The sequence below is a fragment of the Anoplophora glabripennis genome, unplaced genomic scaffold, assembly GCF_000390285.2.
Source record: "Anoplophora glabripennis isolate ALB-LARVAE unplaced genomic scaffold, Agla_2.0 scaffold636, whole genome shotgun sequence".
Taxonomy (NCBI): Eukaryota; Metazoa; Arthropoda; class Insecta; order Coleoptera; family Cerambycidae; genus Anoplophora; species Anoplophora glabripennis.
In genome coordinates, this window is record NW_019416715.1 from 97,631 (window position 1) to 119,943 (window position 22,313).

General features: G+C 30.8%; 1 protein-coding gene across 1 annotated transcript; it reads left to right on the forward strand.

Annotated features, from left to right (window-relative positions):
* Positions 1-363: 363 nt before the first annotated feature.
* LOC108912534 (contactin-1-like) lies at positions 364-11,070 on the forward strand. Its single transcript, XM_018717780.1, has 6 exons — positions 364-501; positions 558-800; positions 6,804-6,982; positions 7,184-7,313; positions 9,891-10,034; positions 10,710-11,070. Exons 1-6 carry the CDS (start codon positions 444-446, stop codon positions 10,886-10,888), a joined length of 933 nt encoding a protein of 310 aa, XP_018573296.1. The 5' UTR covers positions 364-443; the 3' UTR covers positions 10,889-11,070.
* Positions 11,071-22,313: the final 11,243 nt, after the last annotated feature.

Sequence of the window (22,313 nt, forward strand, 5' to 3'; positions counted from 1 at the left end):
AATTATTTAAACAACCAACATAAATACCACCGCACTGAATACCTACGAGCGATACCGAAGAAAATTATTAAAATTGTTCTACAGTTCACATGCAACTACCAACTAACTTCTGTTTCTGTTAAACGCAACGTAACGTAAATTCCAACAGTTCCGGTAATGCATATACATAATCACAATAGTGACATTAATGACAGTGACAGTACTGACAGTGACACTAGCAAAATATTTTTATTTTTCAACTTGAATCAGTGTCAGCAATAGAGATTTAGTTGAAAATTGAAAGAGGAAAGTCAAGATTTTAGGGTATTTCACTTTCTTTCATTGGCGATCGATAATTTACAAGGGTGTCGTTGAACGTTGAATAAATAATGCTATTTTGTCAAACTTGACGTCTAAACAATGTATGTTATTTTATGAAAATAGTGTAAAAATATCATGGAAGAATGTATGATTTCCTGAGGCCTATTGTATATTTCTATCTATTCTTAGCTACTGTTAATGGTAATATTTATGACACATTTGAGGGTAACTTGTGTTTAACTATTTCTTTTCTGCAGGTCAAAACTTTACACAAGTAGCAGTAAATATAGGACGCAATTTAACGTTAAAATGTCCAGTTCATCATACCAGTGGTATAATGTGGATAAGAGAGGATGGCAAAACTCTGCCTACCCATGTGACAGTTCTAGACAGTGGTTCATTATTTATTACAGAAGTTGACCGAAACGACTCAGGAATTTATGCATGTATCAGAGAAAACGTCGTCAATTCGGATGCAAGAATTAATGTAACAGTAAAAAGTAAGTATTTTAAAACTAGCAATAAAACTGTTAGAATTAATTATATGTTTTAATTAATGCCAGTTATATACATTGCACCTAATTTATGTGTGATTGGTGCATTTAAAATTCACTATGGTTTGTTTCATCTACACACAGCTTCGTAGCTAGGGGCTGGCCGTAGGGGCGGCTGCCAGGAGCGCAAACTTTAAAGGGGCGCACTCGCAGTTATTGTATTGCTTCTCTTCCTACAAACTAAGTTTTGGGAGGTGCAAAATTCAAATCTTGCCCTGGCCACTCATGGCCTTAGCTACGACACTGTCTACACAGCACAAATATATGTGCAAACCAAAGAACTTATCATCTATATGTTAAATAAATCTACAATTTGATTTCTGCAAGTAAATCGTTTAGACTTATTGTTACGTATGTATCTGGCATAAGAGAATCAAAGTTCAGACATTTAAAAGTATTAAAATACCTAGAAACTGCATTTCTTTTAGTTACGTTTGTCTCATATTGTTTCTTATACAGGTTATTTGATTATTAATTTTCTTGTGGTTTTGCATAATTTTGGAAATTCTAGTATACCTACTTAATTATATATATTAGGGTGCTTCATTTGAAATGTAAATTCTTGAAAAGTGAAACCATTCAAGTCACATAGATTCTACTATGGACACTTTCAAAGAACAAAGATTCCTCTATAATTATCGCCTGTGGGCAATAAAATAACAAAATTCAGCTGAGATACAGATAATTTAAAAAAAGATGTAAGTGTACATGTTAAATGAATAGGAAGATTTTAAAATCAAATAGTGAGTACTTAATATTAAAATTAATAGTGAGATTGGTGAGATTTTTTTTTCAATGTTTAAAACAATATTTCGTCAATGGAGTAAAAAAAAAATGTAGGTTTCAAACGAAACCCTAATATACAAGGTGTTTACGGTCTTGTGATTTTATTTTCAAGGGGTGATTAAACATCTTAATAGATCATCATTAACCTTAAAATGTATTCACAAAAGTTTTATAATAAGAGATTTTACTGTTAAAAATTTTGTTTAGTTCTTATTTTTTTATTTTTAAGGGGTGATTAGGCTCCTTACAAAAGGTTATTAAGGCTAAAACGGTTGATCAACAACTTATTCAAAGTAATTATAAATTCAAATGATAAGTTATTAGTGAATTTTTTACTAAGTAGGCTAATGTCAGTAGCTATTCCCATCTGTCAAGCTATTTCATCAATTGTCACTGGACTATTGGTTTGACATAAATTCCTCCAAATAAATCCTAATAAGCAAAGTAAATAAGTGGATTGGTCGAGGTCGTCCTGTTCCATGGCCTCCTCGCTCACCTGACCTTAATCCCTGTGATTTCTATTTATGAAGCGTTATGAAGACCATAGTATGCACCAACAAAATAATGGATTTAGATGATCTTCGTAACCGCGTTGAGGCAGCTGCTAAGACAATTCGACAGCAAGTCAAGGCCTAGTAAATTATGCCAATTAATGGATATGTCGAGAGAGACTTCAACAACATGGCAATAACTTTGAACAATTATTGTAAAGTGAACATCATGAAAAAATAAAAAAATTGTTTAATTGAATAAAAATAAAAAAAAATTAACAGTAATATCTCTCTTATTATGCAACTTTTTTAATAAATAACAAATAAAAAAAATATAAACTAAAAAAAAACAAAATTTGATATTAATTATCTCTTTTATTATGCAACTTTTAGGGTTAATGATGATCTTTTAAGATGTTTAATCACCCCTTGAAAATAAAATGGGAAAAAGCCAGAAAAAAACGGCTGATATAGTGTGCCCCACGATTGTGTCCTAAAGAAGAACTTGTTTATTTGTAAATTTATGAAGAAATATAATTTTTTATAAAAATTCTCTGCAATACTTTGGTAGTGAGTCTGTTACATTATGAGCATAAGGCAGACAAGCTAACTGCTGATCTTTATTCAGTTTGTCACATTTGATTTCCTCTGTAGTGGTCTTAGAACCATCAACAAAAACCAAAATCAATATCAGGATTAGCCTAGGAGTTCTGATAGCGGGTCCGCCCCTGCAAAACTTACCAGTTAAGACTAAGGAAGTGCATAGTAACTGGTGGCGATCAAGTATATATGCCACGGCACCCAAAACACATGATACTTTATAAGACCATGGCCTCGTACGTCTTACATACCTACAAAGAAAATAATTTTATTGGGTCTGGCAAGTCCTACTTAAGTAATATATTTATTTTTTAATCAAGAATCATTTCCAAAATTAGGTTTTAAAATTAATTAGATTAGATGTTTTATTTTGTTTTGAGACAATTACAAATTGTATAACAATAGTCAGTTATGCGTATAGCAGATATTTAAATTAAAAATAAATTTAACTTAACCTAGGAAGCAAAAAACTCTCCCAAGGAATAAAAACATTTGGTCACTAAATATAATTTTAACTTTACTTTAAATTGATAAAAAGATATTTTATCTTGTCTTAAATCAATAGGTAATTTATTAAACATTTTAGGCCCCAAATAATTTGATGACTTATTGGTAATTGACAATTTAGAAAAAGGTACCCGAATATTATTTTTATGCCTTGTATTTACACCATGTATGTCACTACTTAAATAAAATTTTTGCCTATTTTTAAAAACATAAATACACATGTCAAATATAAATAACGAACTTAAAGTTAAAATTTTGTATTGTTTAAAAATGTAATGTAATAATCATACAAATATTTTGAGGTCTCTCCTAAATAGGTGTAAATAAAAATTTGTGTGTACTTGTCTTTGCTTGGGGTTATATCGCTCTTCTGTTTTATTGTTCTGTGCAATTCACCAAACGCAAACGATCTTAACAAAATATCTTAAGAGTTAGTCCAATCTAAAATCTCTAAGAGATAGGTGTTAGTTTGTTAAAAAGTTCTTTCTGTCATTCTCCACTCTCACCTTCTCTTTTTTCTTTATATATATATATATTTTTTTATGGCTGGTTCAAATGCTTAAGTTGTTGCTAAACTGTTTTTATGTAATCTTGAGCATCATGATCACCAACTTTCTGTTTTGGCATCGTTTATTGTTTTTTCGACAACGTTACGTTTGTAATCTCTAAATTAGGATTATTTTTTTTTACTTAAGACTTCGTTTTTCAGTGTTATTTTGTATTATCATTCCATCTTTATTCACAATTTCTGATCTACAATTCAATGACGTATTACTGTTCATCTATTGTCTACTTATCAAAGAAAACAGAAAAGAGGAAAAAAAACAATAAAAATTAACTAATTCCTTAATTGATTGTTTAATTTACCACAGAGATCTAAAGTTTTATTTTCAGCATATACAAAAAAGAGGTCGACATTGAGTGCTTGTATGAGTGAAGATCTGTTGTGTATTTTTATGTTCACAAAGTTACCTGCTCTAATGTATATGTATTTAATATTGTGTTTTCTCGTGGCTGGTCAAAGTACTAATTATATTTGATACTAAATTGATCCTATTTTGTTTAGAAATTTCTGCTTTTGCATTTGTTTGTTTTTCTTTTCAATTATTTGTCTATGATCTATACCACTGAAGTACCCATCACCAATTTACAGTAAATTATTCAGTACAGTATTCATTATTACTAAACCCTTTCTAATCACTACACTACATTCATACACTTCTTATCACCTGCTTGAAAAAAAATTGCCTTTTTCAAGTTAAATTACTTTGTGCTTAATTTGACATATAACTGTGATTATAAAACTAATATATGAATACTAACAATTTGGTGATAGTTCGTGTGACAAATCCATATGTAATTTTATTATTTTAAGTAAACCGCTATTATGCGGGATACAAATAACAGTGAAGGTTTTAAGCAGGGAGACTAGACAAGGAGCACGAACTCGTATGGTAAAATTGACAAAATTTGTCAATGTAATAGCAGAAATTACCACTAGGGTCGCTAGTGTTCATTGTACACCGACATATTTTCATTATTTATTGATTTGTTTATCTGATTCAAAGTACCCTACATTATTTATTTTAAAATTTTTAATACATCAGAAAAAGGGCATGATTTGATTTTTAATTCAAACTGCCGCTTTCTTTATCTCTCCTCCACTATTTCGGTGCATGTGGGGCACTAGGGCCCTCTAATTTGGTAAGATAGTTGTTTACAGTTTACAGTTTACAGTACAGAGTTGGAGTGGTCCTTGTGTAGTCTCCATGGTTTTAAGTCATAGATGGCAAGAGAGGGATGTAAGTAGTAGTAAGAGTGGTTTAAAGCACACGGAAATGGTAATAATTGTAATTTCTTTCACTATTACTATGGCACATAGTTTTTTGAGATATATTTCTCAGAATTTTATGATTCTGGCATTTATCCATATTGTTAACGTATAAAACCTAAAAAAAGTGAATACGCTTACAATTTTTACTTCATGTAACTTTGTATTTACAGATTTATTGTAACATTTATAAAATTACATTGTTTTTAATATTGACAATAAGATCTTTATATCAAATAATAGTTTCCATAAATTTGAAACCAATTTTTTCACCAGTTAAATTTAATTATCTGATAGATCTATTAGATAAAAATCATTAAATTGAATCATATTCTTAAGTTTAATAACTGATATATGATTTATTACACCATATAATAATTCAACGTTTGGAAAATCTGAAGTATGTATGTTTTGTGGAATCCAGTTTTTCAGAACAGGAATTATACTGGGATTTTGTAATAAAAAATTTTAATCCCGGGATTTAGATTTCATACTAGGTTCATAATCTGTTTGAAGGTCACTGGGATTTGGTTTAATACGATAAATAAAAAAATCAAATGCAACAATTTTATTTCGGGATTACTTTTAGATTTCCCCAGGGTTTTAGTCATGCAAAATGTCCAGAATCCTTAAAATTTTATAAATTCTGGGATCCGAGATTGAAGTTTTTAATATGTATATACAGGGTCTAAGAAGTTTGACTGCCACTACTTCAGCATGAGATGGAGTAATCATAAATGAACAAAAAAGTTGTATATTACAGGGGCGTAAGATTAACAGTTTTCAAAATACAGCGAGTATTAATATTGGGGAGTTTCATCACAACGTGACACAGCGTTTAACCTAATGCTACATAGCTGATGCATTCCACGTGTGCACGCGCTTTTAATCAAATTATGAATTTGAAAAATATGTAATTAAAGTACCCAAAGATTCACGTCATCCAAATAATCATATGTATTAAAAATAATTTAGGTACTTACCAAAAAGCAAAATTCAGTAAATTTTAAACGTACAAGTACAAAACAAACTACAACATATGCTCAAAATGTCCATCACCATTTTTGATGCACGCACGACACCTTCGAATCCAATTTTCGCGCACGCACTGGAAAACATCTCAAGAAAATGAAATAGTGGTACGGAAAAAACACACACACGGTCCAATTCCAGATACCAACTGAATTGCGTAATGCTGGACAGCTTAGTACCTCGTGTTATCCGCCGCGCCGTTGTCACACTGCTATATATGAATTTTATCGAATTTTAAATTTATTACAACGCTAATTATTTTTTAGAATTAAGCAAAAAGAAGTTCAAAAAAGTGATAAACATTGTATTTTATGGTATTCTATGCATGCAGTTATGTCAGTATTCCTTAATTAATTGAACTTTTGTACATCAGGAGATTTTGATAATTTTTTTCTTGAAAATGGTTGAGTTTACGACCCATGTCATATAAAGTTTTTTTGTTTATTTTAATCTATTCTATCGTCTGTTAAAATTAAGGCAGTCAAACTTCTAACACCCTGTAATAATAGATAGTAGAGATGAAATTTTGTACACATAATCATAGTTTGGGTAATAAGTTATCACTATAATTTGTAAATTGTTACCAAAAAGTGGACTAGAAGAACTTTGAATATATTTTCGTTTAATAGCAGTAAAAAAACCTTGTTTAAGGATTTACTTTACAGTGTAAATCCTCTCATACTGCTAAAAATGGTTTTCTAGCTCCTCCACCTGCATTAGTTGATGTTGTCGTAAGACCTAGTACTGTACTTGCTCTTCTTATATGGAAAGTTGGGGGTGATGGAGGTTACCCTATTATTAATTTTACTGCTCAGTACCGCTTAGCCTACGCAAATGAAAATTGGACAGCTATTTCGCCTAATCATATCACCCCTAATTCTGTAAGTTTTCTGTTGTGGTCAGGTTAGCTTATTTACAGGCTTGCTTTGTTATGGGTTATTTTATGCAATAAGAAATTATACGCTTTGTACGAAATGAACAACAAAACTGTTTTTTATGTTGCATTATTTTTGTGTCGTTTTTGCATGAATATTGTTTTTGTAAGGGTTACACTAACTTACGTTTCTTTTATATAATTTTAGAGACAAATCGAGGTATACAAATTGTTACCTAACACGACATACGAATTTAGAATTTGGGCAACCAATCAATTAGGTAGAGGTACAATAACAAACGTATATGGTAAAACATTGAATGAATATATGGAGCAAGGTAAAAATTTTAAATATTCTTATTGTTCATAGTTTCATAGACATTTACTATACACCGTGTTCACCTAGTACGCGTAAGTCCAATATCTAGGTTAATAAAAGATATAACTTAATTTTTTTTCTACAGAATTGCCTACTTTCCCGAGCTGCACAAAATGAAAATATATTTGCATATACAGGGTGTTTAGTTTTTCCCAGGCAGGTACCAACTTAATTTTTTTAAATGGAAACCTATATTTTTTATGGCATTATCGAATACTACGTGAAAAATTAACGGGACTTTGTGTTATGATCCCTATTAGAATATTGATAGTTTTCGAGATAATGGACTTTTCATTTTTTTTCTTATGTTTCATCACTTCTAGTAGTGAAGATGGCTCTTTGAAAAAACGTATCAAAGTTGACCTGCGATATACAACTTTTTCAAATAGAACATCCTGTGTTTTATGATTTCATTAGATGCCTTTCTGTAGACTCTACAATTTTTTAATAGCTTTTCCTATACCTAAGTTGCGTAGTTTTTGCAAAAAAAAAAAAACATTTTTATGTAAAATACCGGTTTTTCGCCCGTTCCTTTGTTGGGAAAAATATTGTAAGGGTATTTATTTTTATTAAATTTATTAGTTGTCTAGCTACACTATTGTACTGAAAAATTTAGATATTTGAGTTTAATAAATGAGTCTATATGGAAAGTTACCAATTATTTGTAAATAAAATAAAAAAAACAAAATCGCTACAAGTGATTAAGAATTAGCAAAATATGGGAAATGTTTGCTAGCAGCACGTATTTACAAAGCAAATAATCCAAATTTACAGATTCCCACTGTTTTGAAAATGAGAAGGAAAAGTTTGAATGAACAGCAAATGCGAATTTTGGGAAAACTACCAGGGGACATGAAAGTAACAACGATAATATTTAGTTAAGAGTTGTGGTGTCTGCTGTTGAAAATCCAAATATTAGTGCCAGAAAATTAGAAGTAACCTTGGAGTTTTCAAAAGTTTGACAAATAAAATATTGAAGAAGTTTCATCCGTATCATATTGAAAATCAAGCACTGTTACCATAGTTAGGAAAGTTATTAGTGAAATTGGAGATTAAAAAATTTGGATGAATAGAATTTTGAAAAAAGAATACTCATAGTCGCAAGCTAACTTTAAATAAATGTTCAAACTGTCCACCGTTGTTTTCTACACAAAGTATTAATCTACTATGAAAATGAATGTGGACATTTCTTAACATTTGAGGCGTTATAGTTAAAAACTCGTTTTGAATCTTTTCTTTTAAGTCTTGAATATCCGTTGGTGGTACTTTGTATACTCGCTCCTTGATATAACCCCACAAGAAAAAGTCCAGACTATTTAAGTCAGGCGAACTGCGGGCCAAAGAACTGGACCACCACGACCTAACCACTGGTTTGGATATACGTGATTTAGATGTTCTCTAACCTGAAAGATAAATAGGTAATAGGAAAAGTATAATAACAATAAAATAATCAGCCAAAGGAACGGGCGCAAATCCGATATTTTACATAAAAATGGGTTTTTTGCAAAAACTACGCAACTTAGGTATAGGAAAAGCTATTAAAAAAATTGTAGGGTCTACAGAAAGGCATCTAATAAAATCATAAAACACAGGGTCCCCCCGGAAAACCCAAGGCAAACTTTGAAAAAGTTTTTGAAAGACCCATCCTCACTCTACAATTCCTGAAAAAAACTCTGTTAAAAAAAAATTAGGTTATTTCTTTTATTAACCTAGATATTGGATTTACGCGCACTAGGTGGACACGGTGTATACAAAATATTGTTACTGAACTAAATTTCTAAGATAACAAATCAGATATTCTGTTTAAAATATACAGGGTGCAACTTTTAGTGGGTGTCATATTTAGAAACAAGTATCAATAGTTTACTTTTCAAATTCCCTCGGGAAAACTTAATTTTTTTTAACCTTTTTTAATAATTTTCCAGCCAACAATGGCGCTTGTAAGTCTTGACATATTTATCTTTATAATTTTACTCCCTTAACAAGTCAAAAATTTGTTTTATTTCATTTAAAAATAACTCTTTTAATGTACATGAAATTTAATATGGGAGAATTGGGAGTTTGGGACAGCCGAATATAAATATGAGCTTATTTTTTACCTAGAATACAGAGGTTGCTGAGAGCACCTGACATGGTCGTTTGTTTTTTGAAACATCACTTTGTTTATTTTGAAAAATATATACTTGTTGCATGTCAGTAAAATGCACCATTCCAGAGGAAAATTTCAATTTTTTGCTTCATTCAACAATAATTACAGAACTAAATTTATTCTTTTTACGATTTATAACAACCTGCCACTGTTAAAAAATCAGTGTTACTGAGATGTAACACAAATTTAAATTTATATTGTAAAAAATTATTTAGCAGAATAGCTATCTATAATTTATTTTATCTTACTTCATTGTAGTTTCCTAATTCAAATATTAAGTAACATTAAAAACAAGTAACTAGTAAATTGTATGCATAATTTTGTGTTTAAATGGCTTTCTTGTTTTTTTTTTACACTGATGGTAGAATATTTATAAATATATTTCAGAATTGGCTCGACATCTGTTTGATGGAGTGGAAAACTTTGATACACGGGTGTGGGCAGTAGCTGTGGGTGTAGTGATGGGAACTTTAATTTTATTAGGATTAGGGACATGCATTTTATTATATCGAGAGTGCCATGTACCTGGGGGTAAGTAAATTTATTTAATTTTTATTCCGAAAACGTCTAGTTTGCAAGACATAAGATTTTCATGTATTATGGAATTTTTTTTATTAATTTTGGATCAATCACGTCATTATTGCACTGACAAAACTGTCTGCCGAAGTTTTATCGCTGGTAAAACTACACATGGTTTTATTAGAATTTTTGTATTGAGAAAGTAACACAAATTATAGTATAGTTTTTCCGAAGTCAGTTGAACATGTAAAAAAACGCCTGGCAATAAAATTTAATGACATAGGCCTAAAAAAGTTTTCTGCTAAAGATAAAAAATTATAATGATTTGTATATAATGTGTAGAAAATTTCTGTTATATGATCATTTGGCCAACAACATATTTTAAATTTCGTTTTGTTCTGTTTCAAAAGGTCTCCAAAATGCCATGTTATAATAATATTTTTTATTATTATTTTATTTTAAACATAATAGTTTTTTATCCATACGTTTTGCTTATAAAGGATCTTATTTTACCAAGTACCTACATAATTATTTCGCTATTTTTTATTATTATTCTTAATATCTGATCTGATAAAGTTAATTGTTTTTTAAATGTATTTATTACTGATTTTATTTTTTTATTCTATACATATCTGATTATTTTATTGATTAAATATAATAAATTTACATGTTATTAATTTTTTTCAGTGATAGAAGAACAGGAAATTATAGAGCTAGTTCCTAATATTATCCTGAACCCAGGATTTGATCCGCACAATCAGAACGATCAAATTCCAGACGAAAATTCTAACAGTGAAACTCCCCTGCGATTGAATAATAATACTGTTGTACAACCCCGCAATACACAAATCGGTTTTATACTGTAATTTCGACTAGACTGATTCTAGATCATACCTCACATCGCATTTATTTAGTCCGCTTTGCGCATTATTTAAAACATTGATGATATTATACGTTGGCTGTTTTATTATTAAGTGATATCGTTCCGATATACCCATTTGAACAATGTGACTTATATAAAGGATGTTTTGCTTAATAATAATTTTTTTCTTAAGGATTCGAGTTATCAAGAATCTCGGTACTACGTAGTTGTACTATATGTAGATATTTGATGCTTCCAAAGACTTAGTAATTTTTTAAACAAGTACTCTATTTACAATAACGCAACATATTTTTATATTGCTAAACTATATCATATTGAAAGTAATAATAGGTACCCACCCGTTTTTAACAGATATTAGTCTATACGTTTTCTAGTATAAACTGCGTTATTTATTGAGTTAAAAATCCCTTTGCTATGTAATTTTATTTCAAAAAAAATTGCAGATAATGTTAACATAATTTTAAATTAGTCGGTGATTAAGCATATCTAATTGAAACACGTAATACTGGCCTAACTCTTCTTAACTGGCTAATAATTTACTCCATCAGGATAAAAAAAAAAAAATTTAAATAATATGGTAAGTCAAAATCGTACAATATCTTATTTAAATATTAAAATGTATTAAACTAGGAATTCATCAACATCATTATACATGGTCCATTCAGCGTTGACAGAATTAACAATATATTGGGATGTTGAATAAGTTCTTGCTGTTCTGTGAAAATCTAGGCTTTATTTAAAAAAGTTGGTAAGAAACACACTGTTATCCATCGCTAGCCGCTATTTTTTCCCATCTTTCTGGCAGCATTTTAATTCCACATTGGAAAAATTACGCATTTTTTGATATCGTAAGAATGGAAGTGCTGCTTAGCCCGGCCATGTGCCATCAATCGGAACAAGTGATAACACAGGGCAATAATTTTCACACCCAAAAACCAGCACCTCACTACCTGAAAGTTTTTGGAGTGCAGAATCCAAATCTGGCATCAGAATTGCTCCTATATGTCACGTTTCCAAGATATACTAACCTAAAAGTGCAAAAAACAAGTTTATATCTCACAGCGAAAAAATTTTTTTTCTAAAAACAAATCATGCCCTCTGAAACTACCACTCTTACCCTTCAGGGCCTTGATTTTTGAAAACAGGAGAACTGATTCTCCAGAGAAAAAATTCACCAGACAAATTTCTCTTAAAAACTTAAATACTTATTTTTGAACGTTGAAGGAATCCAATTCTCTAGAGAATTTAATTTATGCCGTATGTCGAAGATATATTTGCAACTGACCAATCAGCGGGCAGAGTTTNATAATTACAGAACTAAATTTATTCTTTTTACGATTTATAACAACCTGCCACTGTTAAAAAATCAGTGTTACTGAGATGTAACACAAATTTAAATTTATATTGTAAAAAATTATTTAGCAGAATAGCTATCTATAATTTATTTTATCTTACTTCATTGTAGTTTCCTAATTCAAATATTAAGTAACATTAAAAACAAGTAACTAGTAAATTGTATGCATAATTTTGAGTTTAAATTGCTTTCTTGTTTTTTTTTTACACTGATGGTAGAATATTTATAAATATATTTCAGAATTGGCTCGACATCTGTTTGATGGAGTGGAAAACTTTGATACACGGGTGTGGGCAGTAGCTGTGGGTGTAGTGATGGGAACTTTAATTTTATTAGGATTAGGGACATGCATTTTATTATATCGAGAGTGCCATGTACCTGGGGGTAAGTAAATTTATTTAATTTTTATTCCGAAAACGTCTAGTTTGCAAGACATAAGATTTTCATGTATTATGGAATTTTTTTTATTAATTTTGGATCAATCACGTCATTATTGCACTGACAAAACTGTCTGCCGAAGTTTTATCGCTGGTAAAACTACACATGGTTTTATTAGAATTTTTGTATTGAGAAAGTAACACAAATTATAGTATAGTTTTTCCGAAGTCAGTTGAACATGTAAAAAAACGCCTGGCAATAAAATTTAATGACATAGGCCTAAAAAAGTTTTCTGCTAAAGATAAAAAATTATAATGATTTGTATATAATGTGTAGAAAATTTCTGTTATATGATCATTTGGCCAACAACATATTTTAAATTTCGTTTTGTTCTGTTTCAAAAGGTCTCCAAAATGCCATGTTATAATAATATTTTTTATTATTATTTTATTTTAAACATAATAGTTTTTTATCCATACGTTTTGCTTATAAAGGATCTTATTTTACCAAGTACCTACATAATTATTTCGCTATTTTTTATTATTATTCTTAATATCTGATCTGATAAAGTTAATTGTTTTTTAAATGTATTTATTACTGATTTTATTTTTTTATTCTATACATATCTGATTATTTTATTGATTAAATATAATAAATTTACATGTTATTAATTTTTTTCAGTGATAGAAGAACAGGAAATTATAGAGCTAGTTCCTAATATTATCCTGAACCCAGGATTTGATCCGCACAATCAGAACGATCAAATTCCAGACGAAAATTCTAACAGTGAAACTCCCCTGCGATTGAATAATAATACTGTTGTACAACCCCGCAATACACAAATCGGTTTTATACTGTAATTTCGACTAGACTGATTCTAGATCATACCTCACATCGCATTTATTTAGTCCGCTTTGCGCATTATTTAAAACATTGATGATATTATACGTTGGCTGTTTTATTATTAAGTGATATCGTTCCGATATACCCATTTGAACAATGTGACTTATATAAAGGATGTTTTGCTTAATAATAATTTTTTTCTTAAGGATTCGAGTTATCAAGAATCTCGGTACTACGTAGTTGTGCTATATGTAGATATTTGATGCTTCCAAAGACTTAGTAATTTTTTAAACAAGTACTCTATTTACAATAACGCAACATATTTTTATATTGCTAAACTATATCATATTGAAAGTAATAATAGGTACCCACCCGTTTTTAACAGATATTAGTCTATACGTTTTCTAGTATAAACTGCGTTATTTATTGAGTTAAAAATCCCTTTGCTATGTAATTCTATTTCGAAAAAAAAATTCCAGATAACATAATTTTAAATTAGTCAGTGATTAAGCATATCTATTGAAACATGTAATAATATGGTTGACCGGCCTAACTCTTCTTAACTGGCTAATAATTTACTTCATCAGGATAAAAAAAGATCTAAATAATATGGTAAGTCAAAATCGTACAATATCTTATTTAAATAATAAAATGGATTAAACTAGGAATTCATGAACATCATCATACATGTTCCATTCAGCGTTGACAGAATTAACGATATAATGGGAGGTTGAATAAGTTCTTGCTGTTTTTTCGTGAAAATGTATGCTTTATTTAAAAAAAATTGTAAAAAACATGTCGCCATTATCATCGCTAGCCACTACTTTTTCCTATCTCCCTGGTAGCATTTTAATTCCACATAAAAAAAATGACATCTTTTGAAACTATCCACGAGTCGACCCATTTTTTGGTATTGTAAGAATGGAAGTGCTGCTCAGCCTGGCCATGTGCCATCGATCGGAACAAGTGATAACACAGGGCAACAATTTTCATACCCAAAAACCAGCACCTCACTTACCTGAAAGCTTTTGGTGCGGAGAATCCAAATCTGGCATCAGAATTGCTCCTATACGTCACGTTTCCAAGATATCCTTACCTAAAAGTGCAAAAAACGGGTTTATATCGCAGTGCAAAAATTTTTTTTTCTAAAAACAAATCATGCCCTCTGAAACTACCACTGTTACCCATCAAAACGCTTTTTTCAGATTTGAAAAATCTCTTTTATTCGCGGAGATATCATTGAATGAAGTTAGGTACTTTTAGCGTTTTTATAACAGAGGTACTAAAATTGAAAAAAGTTCTTAAGAAAGCGGATATTTACATGTTTTTTGTGTCGCCCAATCTGGATCTGACCTCCAAATTATTCTATCACTTTAGGATTCTGAGATTTCCTAACCTAAGTACCACTGTTATGAAAACGCTAAAGTACCTAACTTCATTCAATGATATCTCCGCGAATAAAAAAGATTTTTCAAATCTGAAAAAAGCGTTTTGAAGGGTAAGAGTGATAGCTTTAGAGGGCATGATTCGTTTTTAGAAAAAAAATTTTCGCTCTGTGATATAAGCTCAAATATAACAAAAAACTTGTTTTTTGCACTTTTAGGTTAAGATATCTTGGAAACGTGACGTATAGGAGCAACTCTGGTTCCGGATTTGGATTCTGCGCACCAAAAACCTTTGGGCAAGTAAGGTCTGGTTTTTGGGTGCGATTTTTCGTCAAATTTTATTGCCCTGTGTAATCGGAAGGGGCGATGTTGAGTGAGGCTTCCCATTTAACGTTTCCAAATAGGCTTTCACCTTTATTGCAACAAGTGGCCGTTGCTGCAAAATCACTTTGTCATGTCTCTGCTTGCACAGCGACTGGTCTTCCTTCAATACTTGGCTCAATCACATCAATTGTAGTCGAAAGCGATCTCCCATGATGGTTTCATTCCATTTGAGCAGCTCATAATAAACTACACCCAGCTGATCCCACCAAATGCAGAGCAGAAACTTGGAATAATGGGTATTCGCCTTTGCCAACTATGTTAACGCATAGCCGGGCTTGCCCCCATGATTTTCTTCGCTTAGGATTATCGTAGCATATCCATTCTTTTCTGCCGTTGAAGCAGCTGTTTGCACTTGCAAAGACGCCCTTTGACATCTCTTGGCTTCAACTCGAACGGCACCCAACGTCCTTGATTTTAAAACATTCTTAATGCTGTAAAATGTTTCGAAACTGTTGTGTGATCAACTGCTAATGATTCTGCTACTTCAGCTAGCATCTGACATGAGTCTTCATGAAGTAATGCCTCCAATTCTTCATCTTCAAACTGTTTCGGTGTGTCAAAGCGTTCTTTATCTTATCTGTATCAAAATCACTATTTTTGAAGCGTCTAAACCAATCTCTACATGTTGTTTGCGACAGAGCGTGGTTGCCATATGTCTCAACGATTCTGTGTGCTTCAGCTGTAGATTTCTTTTGAATAAACTGAATTCTCTTTTTTGGCACGAAATTCAACATGTTTAACACTAAAAAAGGTAGTTTTGCCATTGTAAACTACACACTTGCAGTTCTAGTAATGCCGTCTGTTGGAAAACAGCGACATCTTATTCAGTGACTCATTATATGTGTTTAATGAATCGCCGGAGCAATTTTGGATATTATTGATGCTATTCTGTAATATTCTTGCAATTCGGTAAAATATTGTTAAAATATACCACAAAATGTAACAATAACATGAGCTCAATGTTGTCAGTTGTCCTAATATTCTTTATAATCTCATCAATCTGGTTCATATTTTTTAATATAGAGAAAATGTAAAAATTGAAGGTAATTTTTTTATGTCGGAACCTTTACAGAATAATATCATAATAGTCCAACCAAATTACACTTAGAGAAAAAAATATTGTTACCTGGACTTTTATAAGTGGAAATGGTAAAGGGGCTTATAATAAACGTAAAAAAAATAAATGCGTGAGCAGGGGCGGCGGAGGGTTGATTTGGGGGTTGAAGAGGGGTGAAAAATGGTATCATTGAGATTTCTGGCGAAAGTTGATGTCAAACAAAAAAGTATCCAATACAAAAGTTATAGATGATGAAAAAATCTACAACTCTTGTAGAGGGAACTTTTGAAGATAACCTCAAAATTTCCGAGAAAAATGCGGAAAACAGGTTTTTTTCTTTTTTTTCGTTTTTTATTTCTCATTTCCGCAAAAATAATTTAATTTTGACGAAACTTGGTGAAAGTATACTTTCCTGTGTCTTAAATAACCACAATTTTTTTTAGATAAAAAAATCAAGAAGTTTCCGAGATATTCATATTTTCCGGTCTGAAACACTTTTTTTTCAAAGAAAAATTCTACTTAAAAAAATCATCGTACAGAGTTCTGCCGGTAATCATTTTTTTCGTTTTGACATATACTTTTTGGTGAAATAAAAAAAATTGGAATCGCAGTTCAAAAACATGCTCAAAAATGCAAAAAAGAAAAATGACTCTTGCAGAAATGAGTTTTTCAGTAATTATTGTTGATAGTTTGTTTAAATTTAAAGAAAATTCAAAAACTGATTACACCATTCGATTGTACGGAAAAAATACAAAAGAAACTGTGTCTCATTGTTTGACCCGAAATTTTATTTTTGTACAGTATTGCTATAAACATAATATTTTTTTTCGTAGGATCGATTAATGTACTTATTTTTTTTAACTTTGAATTGAATTCATAGATGTATAAGCGACTCTTTAATTAAATTATGTAAAATTCAGATTTTTGCTTTCAAAATTTAAAAAATATTTACAAAGGATATTTACAGTTAATAATACTAGGCGAATCTTGGTCTTTTTGGCAGCCTTTTAACTTGAACTTCATCGTCCGATCCTTCATTAGAACCCAGTCTTCCTGTTCTTCAAACGTTTCTTTGATATCACTTAATTCTTCGTTTAATTGATCTTCCGGGTTCAAGCAAAGACTGGGCTTCTCAATTTCATGTGAAATGTCTTCGGAATCACTGAAATTTTCCGAAATTTTGTCAACGTTCAAACAATTGTCCGAACCATGACATTTTGTACATAAATCTGTACATCGCACTCCATGTTTTCGACACCCGCATCTATTACCGTTGGTAAAACCTTTTTATGAGACTAATGCAGAATCAAAAGTCATTGTTCGAAATGGTTGTAAATTAATTTCGTCTATTTACAAATGCACAAATGATAAATTATCTCTGGATGATTTGAGATTTCAGCAATACAAAGTATTAACTGCAAAGTCTACTTTTAAATTAGAAAAATTACCACCAACTGTCGGAGCAGCTACACAACACTCCTATAGAGCATACTTTCAGCTTCAGACGTGGCTTGGAAACAAAATAACTGCAACCAAGTGGGGCTGGAAAGAAGTAATTGCGAATAATTCCAAAATACTCATGCCTCGCTTTACAGAAGTTTCAGTCGTTCCTGAAGATTTAATAAAAACAATCTCTTGCAGCTGCGAAACCAGTTGTGACGGTAATAGATGCGGGTGTCGAAAACATGGACTGCGATGTACAGATTTATGTACAAAATGTCATGGTTCGGACAATTGTTTGAACCTTGACAAAATTTCAGAAAATTTCAGTGATTCCGAAGACATTTCAAATGAAATCGAGCAGCCCAGTCTTTGCTTGAACCCGGAAGATCAATTAACCGAAGAATTAAGTGATATCGAAGAAACGTTTGAAGATCAGGAAGAAACCCAGTTTAATGAAGGATAGGACGATGAAGATCAATTTAAAAAGTTGCCAAAAAGACCAAGATTCGCCTAGTATTATTAACTGTAAATATCCTTTGTAAATATTTTTTAAATTTTGAAAGCAAAAATCTGAATTTTACATAATTTAATTAAAGAGTCGCTTATACATCTATGAATTCAATTCAAAGTTAAAAAAAATAAGTACATTAATCGATCCTACGAAAAAAAAATATTATGTTTATAGCAATACTGTACAAAAATAAAATTTCGGGTCAAACAATGAGACACAGTTTCTTTTGTATTTTTTCCGTACAATCGAATGGTGTAATCAGTTTTTGAATTTTCTTTAAATTTAAACAAACTATCAACAATAATTACTGAAAAATTCATTTCTGCAAGAGTCATTTTTCTTTTTTGCATTTTTGAGCATGTTTTTGAACTGCGATTCCAATTTTTTTTATTTCACCAAAAAGTATATGTCAAAACGAAAAAAATGATTACCGGCAGAACTCTGTACGATGATTTTTTTAAGTAGAATTTTTCTTTGAAAAAAAAGTGTTTCAGACCGGAAAATATGAATATCTCGGAAACTTCTTGATTTTTTTATCTAAAAAAAATTGTGGTTATTTAAGACACAGCAAAGTATACTTTCACCAAGTTTCGTCAAAATTAAATTATTTTTGCGGAAATGAGAAATAAAAAACGAAAAAAAAGGAAAAAACCTGTTTTTCGCATTTTTCTCGGAAATTTTGAGGTTATCTTCAAAAGTGCCCTCTACAAGAGTTGTTGATTTTTTCATGATCTATAACTTTTGTATAGGATACTTTTTTGTTTGACATCAACTTTCGCCAGATATCTCAATGATACCATTTTTCACCCCTTTTCAACCCCCCAAATCAACCCTCCGCCGCCCCTGCTCACGCATTTATTTTTTTTACGTTTATTATAAGCCCCTTTACCATTTCCACTTATAAAAGTCCAGGTAACAATTTTTTTTTTACTCCTATAAATGAGTTATTTCGATAAGTCTATAAAAAGATTTTGATTTACTGCTTATATGATCTGTTGATATTTGCTAAACGTAATCTCATTTTCATTGACCCTAATTAACACATACATTTCTTGCGATTTCAGAAAATAAATATAATATTAAATTACATATCAAATAAATATTTCATAGGGCATAGAGTACTTTTAATTTTGACGTATTATTGTACCTCAAAATAATTCCAGACAATACATTTACAGAAGCAATCACGTTAATAAAAATATGTTGCTTGTTGCTTGTGTACTGAATGTATACACTCCAGCTATTAAGTTTTAAGACTGATTTTACTATGGCGAAGTGTGTGGTGCTATCTATGTGCGGTTAACAGAACTACATAGTGGGAAGCCTTCCGGAAAACCAAACAAAATTTCGTCAGTATACGTGTATCTACTGCAAACTTGTAACATTTGCCGTGAAGCGAGTTTTTTATAGTTGTCAACGGAAGCATACATTGAACAACATACAGCAATCAAGTTCTGTTTTAAAGCCAGTAAAACAACCACGGGAACATATTAACTGTGTGAGGAGTGTGTATTAAGTCCGACTATGTTCCTGTTGTTCGGAAGATTTCCTGATGGCCAAACATGCATAATGACGAGAGGACGGGGCACAAGCCGAATGAATAAAAACTCCTAAGCTGTGTGCTCTGCGCTATTCATCGATCAACCATCAAAATATCAGTCTGTGTACGATTGATCGACGATGAGACTTCAAACTGCACATAGATGGCGCCACAATAAAATCAGTCTTAAAACTTAATAACCGGACTGTGTATGTACTTTATAAAATATAAATTTTAAGTAAAATGGTGATAAATATTTTACGCTTGTTTTTCGTATCATTTTCATAATGAAGTGGTAAAAAATCAGGAACTCATAATTTTTCTTTTGTACCATATGAAGGCAAAATGAAGGAAATGAAAAAAATGTAAATCTATAATCAAATATTTGCTTAGGTTTTAATTAAAAACTCAGAGTTGTGACACAGTTCCGTATACAAGGTTGTAGATAACAAAACCTTGTTATCACAATTAATAATTAATGGTTACTTAAAAAAGGTTGTAATTTAGAGAATGCATAAAGAAGGTAGTCAGAATTTTATTTAACTCAAATGTAAAAAATTATTCGCTTGCAGAGTGCTGTACTATTTTATTTAAACAAATGAAGATTGTGAAAAAATTATCAGTGCCTATAATAGTTTGATATTTAACGTACTAGCTTGGAGCGTATTTGCAACATTATAATTAAAATAGACTGATTTTTTAATTTGAATTGCAAACGTTGGGAGACATTCCTTAAAGTTAAGTGTGGGGGACTGAACTTTAGAAATGAATACCTGTTCAATGATGGCTGGAAGTAGAAGATTTTACACATTTTTATAAATGTCACACGAGTTAGTTTTAGTCAGTCATCCCAACTAACGTATTTATTTCTAAATGTTTAACGTAACAGGATTTAACTGGTGCAAAAATTGTTTTCCTTTTTGCGATAAGTGTAGCAGCAACTATAATATATAAATTATGTGTTTAGCCTTACCACAAAAAAAAAGTCATAACCAAGTAGCTTTTGTTGTTAGTTTAAATAAGTTTGACGCCTAGTAATTCAAGATAATATATACAATGTGTCCGGAAACATGATCTGTCCTTAAAAAGTTACAATCCTTCAAAGGATTTATATCAATTTATTTATACCTGTCACTTTTCTGTATGCGAATTTATAGGAAAATATCATTCATAAATTTTCCTGTTTGTTTTAAACTCTTAAAATTGCTACTACTTCCTTGATTTTAAATACGGGATGTTCAATTTTTAGAAAAATTTAATGTAGAGCACAATCAAGGTAACTGTTAAACATGGTATTGTACGTTCATAAATGATTACAAGCCACATGCCACCAAGCTTAGGCAACCAACATTGCAGGGGTGGTGCTGGTAACGAAAAATCCCCAAATCTTGGAGTCACCAATATTAATTATTCATTTACAATGAATAATGACAAACTGTTACGTTTATGCTCAAAATAATGCGATCGCTGATTGGGTGAATAAAATCTCGTGAAAAACTACACCAATCACCAGCTAGAAACACAGAATCTTGATTTTATTGTTTTAATCATTTTTAATTTTAGCGAAATTTAATTGCCAACGTGAAGGAAACAAAGTTACAGGTGTCGTGGCTTGTAATCATTTATAAATGTTCTGTAAAAGAAATAGTTGTTCCATTTTATATACAGATTGTAACATTAAAGTTGGGTATTCCTGAGTTATTTCTAAGAAAAAAAGTTTACATAAACCTTACATAAAACGGCTTCTAACGTTGATAAGGAAGTGTACCTTTTTTGCTTAAAAAAGGTGTAGGAATATGGTTTATTCATAACAAATCGCAGAAGTATTCTGTCAAAAAAGTTATGACAAATTAAAATTAATAATGATAGTGTACGTAGCGCCCTCTAAGTACTGCACAAAAATTAATACCAAATTATGATTTTTTACCTCAAAAAAACTCCTGGTTACCAAATTTTGTGCGAAAAATGAATCTTTTGTAAAAGTTATTTAAGAAAATCGTAAATTTTTATTTCAACACCCTGTATCTCGGAAACAAAGCATTTTTTTCTTAGAATTAACTCAGGAATACCCCACTTAAATATTTTAACGTTTTAGGTTATATCCAGTACGTCACTTGGCTTAGATACACTTGTGATTATGTCAGACTATTTAAAAAATAATAGAGATTGGCACTTTCCGGAAAAGTGTGTTACGGACATGTCCGTTGGACATGTCGATGAAATATCCAGACATATCGGGAAAAGTACTTTTGACCTTGAGTCTAATAAGGCACTGATATGAATGAAGTCATGTTTTCACAGGTCACTACTTGAGGGTACACAAGCAAAATATTACTTTTATTCTAATGAATATGTGTCGATATATTTTACTTATTACCTACCTTTAGACTTTTTTATAAACTGGTTTCTAATTTTCCCCGGACAGCCAATACACTTATTTAAATGTTTTTCCATCCTTCTGAAATTCTTATAAATTGTTTTTGAGCAGAAGTTACATTTATATTGATTTTTAC